General features: G+C 42.2%; 1 protein-coding gene across 1 annotated transcript in view; it reads right to left on the bottom strand.

Moving 5' to 3' along the window:
• Window positions 1-2,764, bottom strand: part of LOC308293163 (kelch domain-containing protein 3-like) — a gene marked incomplete at both ends in the record, with an annotated part of 4,639 nt that extends 1,875 nt beyond the window's left edge. The window contains one exon of the mRNA XM_080735597.1: window positions 1,645-2,764. Coding sequence (XP_080591723.1) covers window positions 1,645-2,764 — 1,120 coding nt within the window. The remainder of the gene's footprint in view (window positions 1-1,644) is intronic.
• Between the last annotated feature and the right edge of the window lie 7,236 nt (window positions 2,765-10,000).

The following is a 10,000-nucleotide window of genomic DNA, read 5'->3' on the forward strand; positions in this document are numbered from 1 at the left end:
GCTGCTTCCAAGGAGTGGCTTTGTCTGTCCCGTACAGTCTGTCCCATAGGCTTCCAAGGAGTCAGTCCTATGTCCGTGTCATGTCCCGTGCATGCAGTATTGAGGATTGGTCAAGCTTCACATGACAATTTGGCCCTCCAGACAAAATCATTCATTCATTAAGAATTCATAAAAATATATATAGAACTAATACACATAGAAAGTATAGATCTAGAACACAAAATGTATAGATCTAGAACACAGATTTCATAGCTCTAGAACAAATAGAATGAACCGGCCGTTCGGGAGTTGTCCCGCTTTTCCCAATGGCCAGCACGTCCCTGACTGACAAATTGGGACATGTGGTCCGAAAGACAAGGCTGAAGACCAAGTGTCAAGGGTGGCCGATGGTTCTCCGCTGTAGTCCCCAATCTGTGGAACAAGCTACAGTAGAGTGCATTGTTTTCCTTTAACCGGGTGTACAGCATTTTAGTGCAACTCCTTTGTTTTTAAATGTGCTCTATAAATGATGTTGATCGGAATGGATTGGAACTCCCATATAGACCAAAACTCACTCACAAAACACCATACATTTACTTTGAGTCATGTGACAAACATGTATCATGAAGTTTTGAAATTTCATACCGACTGTTGCTAATTGGCTTTGAAAGTTTGCCGGAGGAGCCCGTTACGAAAAATTACAAAATGAAGACATCTGAACTGGAACAATTGTAATCCCCAAATTGCAATCATATTGAAGGGACTGTACACAGTGCAGAGCCAAAGGCAATTTCACATAGACCCATGAATGAAACAAATGTCAATTTGTTTTGTAGTCAGTACCTCACTGGCATGCAAAAAAATGGTGTGACATTTCTGGTCGTAACAATTCTTTGTACTCCTCTTGTCTTTCCAAAAAGTTAGTCAGGGTGAGAATCTTTGAATTGTATTTGTTTGGATACATCTGAAAAGCCTTAGCAATTCTGAACTCATATACTGCTATTATACCTCAAACATGACAGAGCAGCAGAAATAAACAAACTAAAAGAAAGAGAAAGAGAAAGAAAGAAAGAAAGAAAGAAAGAAAGAAAGAAAGATTGAAAGAAAGAAAGAAAGAAAGAAAGAAAGAAAGAAAGAAAGAAAGAACAAAACAAACAAAAACACCTGTAAGTACTGAGTAATAAAACATATCACACAAACAAGGCTATGGTCCTTCCCACACTAACCCCATGCAGTTCATATCAGACTCCGTGTCATTGGACTCCATGACCCTCTCTCCCATGTTTGTCTGTGTTCATTTAACTTAATTAACCCTCCCCAAAACATAACAAAAAACACAAAGGTCTCCACCTTTGCAGTCATTTTCTTCTGACACTTCCAGTTCTTTTCCTTTACAAACATCCGTTTCCTGAAGTAATTTTCCATTACAGTTCATTCTTTTCCCCGATGCATCTCTGTTATGAGATCTTTGCAGTCATGTCTCTCCTGGCGCAGTTCAGTGAGTAGAAGAGTTCTCTATTTGCCTGTATGATACAGCTTAGTTCCTGGTGCATATCACTGAGCAGATTCATGCGCTCTGATTTCTTTCCCATCTGAATGAAGGGAGCCTTTTTAAGAGTGGTGATCTTGTCTTTTTCTTTCTTTTGTTCCATTGTCCATTGGAACTCGGTCTCTGGTATTTATTTAGTGTGCTGTTCTTTTTTCTGTTGCTGTTGGTAGTCATGGCTGACAGTTCCCACCGGATGTCATGTGGAAGTCCCGACCTCTTAAGACCATACTGAATAACGTTTCGCTTGCATAACATCTTAAGACTAGGACTGAGGTCTAAGATGTAAAGGTCAGACACCTCAAAATCATCATCTTCAAACTTTACCTCTAATATGTTTGTGTATTTGTGTCCTCCGAAGAGCATGATACGACTTCCCACCATGCAACAGCCCATGCTTGACATCATCGAACATGGAACTTTCCCCTTGACGTGAACCTTCTTCCAAGAGAGCTTCTCCGGATTGAATTTCCACAGATCATTGAAGGTCCAGTTCAGAAGGCGGCCACCAAATATGTACAGCTCTTCGTTGTAGGCAAAGGCTGAATGACAAGCACGTCCTTCTGGAAGAAGCTGTGCAGGTGTGTTCAGCCAGCAGTTGGTCTCTGTGTCAAACGCTCTGATGTTGTGGTAGTGGTCCCAATGGTCCCCTTGGCCACCGAATACAAATATCTTTGTCCCGATGACGGTGGCAGAGTGACCATCAGAAGCGGGTGCTGGGTTGCCTTCGGTGTTAACTAAAGACCAGACCATTGTGCTGGTGTCCAACTTGTGGACGTGATTGGTGCAGTATCCAGTCAGCCTTTTGTGTCCCCCAAAGATATACATAACCTTGGCCAAGACACAAGCCGAGTGTCCGCACCTCGCCTCTGGGACAGTCCCAGAAACCTTGGGCTTGAACCACCAGTGGGTGAGGACATCAAAGGCATAAAGCACATTGCAATACTCCATTGAAGTACCCCCACCCCAGATGTAGATGCTATCTTCTATGAGCACAGCTGTGTACCCCCAGCGCATGGAGGGAACGTCAAGGGGATTTTCTGTTCCTGCTGTCGCTGGGGCCAACTTCATCCAGCGCAAAGACACTGTGTTAAAGATGTGCACTGCAATCGGATCCCCGTAGTTCACTATGCTCTCCCTGTCTGGGACTCCAAAGGAGTACACCCTGTGCCCCACTGCCACGTCAGCATGATCATAGTCTCTCTCTGGTCCTTTCAGATGCACCGTCCAGTGCAGCATTCTACACACCAGGAGAACTGTGCATGAAACCTCATCGGTTGAGTCTCGTTCAGTAAAGGAATTCAGTTCTATCGCTGCAATTATGTGCTACCACTTATATTAGGCCAGTGGCACAGACGATATGCAAAGCCCATGTGTTGGGCTCGGTTGGCCAATCGGGGAAGCCAAGCCAAATCAGGGGTCTTCAACGTTTGCAGGCCAAGGACCCCTTAGTTGAAAAAGAGATGAAGCTGAAATGGGGGAAATTTCTAAGATATATCGGGGGGGGGGGGGTTGAGGTCTTGGGCTGGCTCTGGGGATTTTGGATTCATGTCAATTTGTGTTTTCAGATATTTAACCACTTGAACCATCAATACTTAATAAACTTGACCTTTCACTCTGTACTTGGTCTGCTCTTTTCCCCCTCTACAAAACCTCTTTGCCGCAGTGCGAGGCATTGTGAGCTTGTAGATCTGCTATTTTTGGCTTAAGTTCTCAGAATATGGACACCAGATAGCCAAGAATTGGCGCGACCTTGCCCTCTTCCCTGTTGAAGACCCTTGCCCTATATGGCATGTAAAAAAAAGCTAGATGGTGAATGTTGTGAAGCTTTCCTTTCCCTTAGTTACCTACTTTTACTAAGTTGTAGTGTTGCTATTTTTAAAGAAAGCTTTTAGTGAGTGGTGATCTAAAGTGATATTAGAAGGTTTTATAATTTCGGTTATGTGTGTTTTAGATCTATATTTGTTTTGCATTGAAGAAGTACTTTTGGAATGCTACCCTCTGGGTTTTGTTTCATGATGCTATGAGCTGTTGTGTTTGAATTTAAATCAAAAGTCAAACATTTTAAGTAGATTTCACACAAACACACACTACATAAACTCATGCAAAAAGGCATGCAATGACATACACTTTAATAATAGCTTGTGAAAACACCACACACACACACACACACACACACACACACACACACACACACACACACACACACACACACACACACACATACACACACACACACACAGTGAAATGCCACTAAATCAATAACACCAGCATTTCTTAGATGGCCTTTGGGATTCTGTTTACATTTTAAATGTCGGTATAAGCAAGGATTTCTCCTAAGAACAAACTATGGAGGTCAAGTATACCCAATCTACCCATGCAGGGAACCATCAATTTCAACGCTCCCTATGAGTAGGAAAAACTGAATATTTAATCGAGGGACCGTATACAACGTCAAATCCTAATATTCCTCTAAATATTAATATTTTTTTCCTTCTTCAATATTTTCCCTTTTGTATATTTCTCCAATTTATCATAGTGCATCCTAGCTGCTTATTCCCTCTCTAGACAGGAGCGCTATTGATTCTCCCTGGCCATCCCGGTGATAAATGCAATCTTTTATGCGATGCCTGAATATTACAAATGAATGTATAAACAGTGGTACAGATGGGGTCATTTCATGCAGTTCTTGCAGAGGAAAAGAAATTGCATTTTTATTGGTAAACATACGCACAGTGGTACCCATTTGCATAGGCATCCACACACTCTCAGACACAAAATGTTCAAGATGTATATGGTCGAATACATATGACTGTGTGTGCGTGCGTGCGTGCGTGCGTGTGCGTGCGTGTGCGCGCATATGCATATGCTTGCATATGCTTACGTGCGTGTGTGCACGTGTGGGTGGGTGTGTTTGTATACATGCATGTACTAGGAAAATAAGGTAGATTGGCTCCTGGGCCACATTCAACCATTTTGCAATCTTGTCACTACTGCTGTAGATTGATAGATTGATTGAGTTCATTTGGTTATAGCACAGGAAAGTGCACATTGGCGCTTAAGGACATACAGTCACAATTGTTTCCATTTAGTCCTCTGTCTGAAAAACATACAACATGAAATGAACAACATTGAGCATTGAATGTAAACAACATAAAGCAAGTAAGAAAAATGTAATACAGATTGGAAACAAAAGCTAGGTCTCATGACCTAACATACAGTATGTATGAAGTATTCACCTATTTCTTTTTTACTTTTAAAGTGCGTATACATCTTGATCACATGTAGCCTGACACTCAGCCTGACTTGCATTTCGTTTCACTCCATTATTCAGTCTGAAATCGCTTCCCTCTGCAGCAGTTTCTGGGATGGGCGTTGCCAAAGAGGCAGTCTTCTGCGATTGGTTCACCGTCTGACCAACACAACAGTAGCAAAGCAGATGACGTAGTGTTGTTAAGTGGCTGGCTAGGCTAGCCTGTTGCTTGCTAGTGCTACTTGCTAACCAAAGAAACAGGCAGAATAGGAGCGCTATGAACTAGTAGTCAAACACAACACAACATGTCTGCTACTGATGTTTCTTAGCGAGATCGATACGATCGCATGTTGCTTGCTAGTGCTACTTGCTAACCAAAGAAACAGGCAGAATAGGAGCGCTACGAACTAGTAGTCAAACACAACATAACATGTCTGCTACTGATGTTTCATAGCGAGATCGATACGATCGCATGTTACCGCGACGGGCGACGTGATGTTTATGTTTGGGAATGTGCGGTCCAGTCCGGCGGCGGTGCTGGGTTACATGGAATCACACATGAGTTCTTGGAAAACCCCACCCACGATGTTCACAAGACACTGATTCACAACTAAAAAGTGTGTTTTGAAGAAAGTCTGGAAGGAGGAAACTGGTGTGGCCCAAGGAATCGTACATTAAAATATTTATAATGCACGACCTACGGTTCAACATGAAGGCCCCTGTTATAGTGCCACCATGAGGCCGACAAAATAGGGGCAGAGGTTCTTCCTTGGCCTACTGTGTTTCACACCGATTGGTAGTACTCACATTTTTTACTTAAAAGTATCAATACTGTTATGTAGAAATTAGTGCTGTCCGAGTTAACTAAATTAATCGCAATTAACTCACCGTTATGTTAATCGCGATTAATTATTTTAATCGCAATTAATCGCATATTTACAAACATTGGCTACAATATCGACTGTATTGGCTACAAGGTCCATCCCTGTTGATGTAACAAAAAATATAAAGTATAATTAAAGCATAAAGGTGGACACAACAGTAATCATTTAGCAGATCCTTATACCCATCAGCTGCAGTCTGTTTAATGCAATAACTTTATGATTTATTCAGGTTTTTAATTGATTTTGAATAAAAGATTAACATACTTTCGCATAAATCCAGCAAATATTTCCACTCCCAAGTTAATAGGGCCACGAAAGACTTGAAAGATATCCCTCTAAGTTACATTGTGACCTGATAAAAGCTGATGACTTATTTGCGATTAATCGCGCGATTAACTACATAAATCATGCGATTAATCGCGATTAAAATATTTAATCGTTGGACACCACTAGTAGAAATATTAAGTAAAAGTCCGTAATTCAAAATTTACTTGAGAAAAAGTACAAAAGTATTGGCATCAACATGTACTTGAAGACAATTACCAAAAGTAAAAGTACTCATTAGGCAGAATGTCCCTTTTAAAATAGCCGATGGTGGCCAAACGCATCGCAACGCATTGTGAGCTTGTAGATCTGCTATTTTCAAATGTCCGAAATGTTTATAGGGCTGAAGTGGTTAATGTGTTTTGTAATAATCCGTCCGTCGGACAGCGGCGAAAACATATCTCTGGACTTCAGCCTTCCGGCCTGGTGGAGACAATAATAGCTCTCTCCCACCGAAAGAGAGGTGTACGCTGTAGGCTACATCTCACACAACACACAGCTAACTAATTTAGGTCCCAGTAATTTGCCCGCAGTAGGCAATACATTACATTTCTATCCAGAATGGCATGTGTAGAATGCATGCAGACAATGAAAAATCTCAAATAGAAAAGAATGTGCTTACTTAGAAATCGTTTTTTCTAAAGGTAAGCAGAAATGATTGCAGAAAATCTATTCAGGCTTGCTTTGGTGACGGGTTGAGTGAAGTAAGACGATTAATCATTTCAACAATCCGATAAACAATCAGCTGATTTAGCGACACACAAGTTTTATGTGTTAGAAAATATTCTGTGTTGAAAGTATGGCCGGCACCTAATTTTGTTAAAGAAAACCAACCCTGTCTAAAGAAGACAAAGAACTGCATGTAATTCATGCATGTAATTAGCGAAGGTTTGTGCGTGCGTGCGTCCGTGCGTGCGTGCGTGCGTGCGAGTGCGTGTGAGAGAGAGAGAGAGTTTCAAGAGAGAGTTTTTCAGTTTATTAATGTTTGAATGATACTTCCCCAGTGGAACACAGAACAGACTATTTCTTTGATCCGATGGCAGAGAGAAAGCGAGGCATGACAGGACTCGGGAGTTCCATTAACACTTGAGACTCGCCACTCACCAGGAGCAGATGGTCAGTGCTCTGACTGGCTGAGCCACCAGGCACCCAAAGCTACTGAACCGCTGCAAAAAGAATAAATAAAATACCATAAAATAAAGTAAGAATAAATAAGTGGAGCAGGTGTTGACATAGAAACAGGATTTTCAAGACAGGACGACACATAAAGAAAACCGTTGGGTTTCTACTACAAAAGCAATTTACCTGGAGCATCAGCAACTACTGGGAAATAGACCAATGCAGGCATGCATTTGTGTGTGTGTGTGTGTGTGTGTGTGTGTGTGTGTGCGTGTGCGTGTGCGTGTGCGTGTGCGTGTGCGTGTGCGCGTGCGCGTGCGTGCGTGCGTGCGTGTATGTGTGTGCACGTGTGTGTGCACGTGTGTGTGTGTGTGTGTGAGTGTGTGCACGCTTGTGTGACTGCCTGCCGGCCTGCCTGCGCACACATTCTCAAACTGGTCTTTAGAATAGCCTAGTTGGCAACCATTGTGGCACAGCTGCCCAAGTCTATGGCTGAATAGTTTTAGAACCAAGAAAAGAGTGAAATGGGGACAGCGCTCCATCCCAAATATGCTACATGTCCATTTTGGAGACTTGTATTTTGCTGAGCAAGAAGTTAAGTCCAGCACAACTATTTCTTAAAAAGTTCCACATTTTTGTGCTTGCAATGAGCTGGCGTTAACATCTTTTTTGTGTGTCCAAATGCAATGGATTTCTCCTTCTGATGCACATATAACTCTTAAACACAAACCCAATATGCTTATTTTTCGGAGTCTACCAGTGCTACCAAGACCCCTGTTTTCACTCTAAATATCTTTGCATAAAATAGACCTACAAGCTATTTGAGCTGGTAGATCTGCTATTTTCATGAAATCTTTACTCCAGAATATAGACACTTGAGATTGCACTTTGGAACAAAGCGGTGATGACCAGATTGAGTTGGCAACCATCGTGTCACAGCTGCACATGTCTATGGCTCAACAGTGTTAGAACTCGGAAAGGAGTGAAACAGGGACCAGCGCTCTGTCCATTTTGGAGACTTTATTTTGCTGAACAAGAAGTTAGGTCTAGCACAACTATTCCTTAAACACATGAACCCTGTAGCGTCCCTATATATTCTGGTGTGAACATTCAGTGAAAATAGCAGATCTGCAAGCCCACAACGTGCCATGGCATGACATATTGTGAGATAGTAGATCAGCTATTTAAAAAGTTTAAAAGAATAAATAAAAAGTACTACTGTACAATAACTTTTATGCCTTTAGCCTTTTGTCAGAGATGGAATAACACGTGTCCAATATGTGCTGGATTGTGCTCATTTTGAAGCACACAGCTCCTCAGGCATCGAGTGTCGAGTTAGGAAGTAGCAACTGAGATGGAGCTGGGGAACAAATCGGAGATGACAAGAGCGAGTTGGAGACAGATGATAATGGTAAATGTATTCACAGTGGCGTTGCTTAATTCGCGTTCCCTTCGACTGCATGCGCCCGCCTCCTCCTTGCAGGAAAGGGCCAGACTGGGAGCGCAGGATGCAACATTTGGTCATTTCACACCGCGCTGCTTCCCAGCAAAACAATGTTGAGGCAATCACAGCTAATTGTGCTCTAATGGCTCCCTTTCCATTTCCCTTCTCTAATTGGTTGGCACTCCATCTGCATACACAGTATACATACCAGGCACGTGCACAGTGCACACATAGACATCAAAGGGGGCTTGAGCCCCTGCCCTTTTATCCGTCTGTAAAAAGTGCCCTCTCCAGGCCATGAATAATAATAATCTTTATTGTCCCCGAAGGGAAATTTGTCTTCACAGTCTGTTCAAACAAGAAACAACACATAGCCATATAACAACACAAACATATCACATAGACAAATCATCAGTACCCCACTATACACAGAGAAAACCCTCTTAGCGACGGTGCGATTGTTTAGCAGATTGTTAATTGCAGCAATGGCTGAGGGGACAAAACTCCTTTTAAACCGAACTTTGTGCCACGCCAAGGTTCTGTATCTTCGCCCAGATGGCATTAAGTCGAAGTGGCGATGCAGAGGATGGTCAGTGTCACTTGTTATTGAGAGTGCTAAGCGTGTAATGGCCTTATTGTTCATATCAGACAGTGTGGGTGTGGGAAGTCCAATGATCTTGGAAGCAATACGGGTAATACTGTAAAGTTTGTTTCTGTTTGGCATGGACAGTATGGTGAAGAAACATGCAGAGCAGCCAGTACAACAGAACATGTTATATAATGCTTATATAATGTACAGTAATAACAGAAGATGGGGGGCAACGGATAGTGATCTTAGCTTACGGATTACATGAAGTCTTTGCTGAAAACGTTTATGGATAGATGTAATGTGTTGATCAAACCTCAGTTTATTGTCCAAAGTGAGTCCAAGATATGTGAAGCTATCAACCTGTATGAATGCCAATTATTATGGTGAAAGAAATGCAAATGCCCCCTTTCCATGCCATACCTGAAGGCAGCATTCAAGAGAATTGCCTTGTTCAAACTCTTATGTTGAAAGAATTGCCCTCTCTGTGTTGAAATCCATGCTGTTACACGACATCTCCAGTAATGACTTGATTATGCTTAGTTGAGTTCACCGAAAATAGCCGACCTCCAAGCTCACAACGCGTCTAAAGTCATGTCATCAACATGGATCTGTCCCATTTCCCATATTCCTTCCTGATTGGCTACGATTACCTTCTAAAGTTTGTGTATGCGACCTGACGGTCGCTTATCTCCCGATTAGGGAGTCTTACTGGTTTAGTATATATGGTATTGCTGTTGTTTGTAGTCTTGCACGCCAACATTTCGCTGCTTATACTGTACCTGTATGAGTGAGTGACAAATAAATCCTCTTGATTCTCTTCATTCTATGGACACACAAGCGTGTGCGGCTGTGCGTAGTCTGC

The sequence above is a fragment of the Nannobrachium achirus genome, assembly GCF_963921795.1.
Source record: "Nannobrachium achirus genome assembly, chromosome: 10".
Lineage (NCBI taxonomy): Eukaryota > Metazoa > Chordata > Actinopteri > Myctophiformes > Myctophidae > Nannobrachium > Nannobrachium achirus.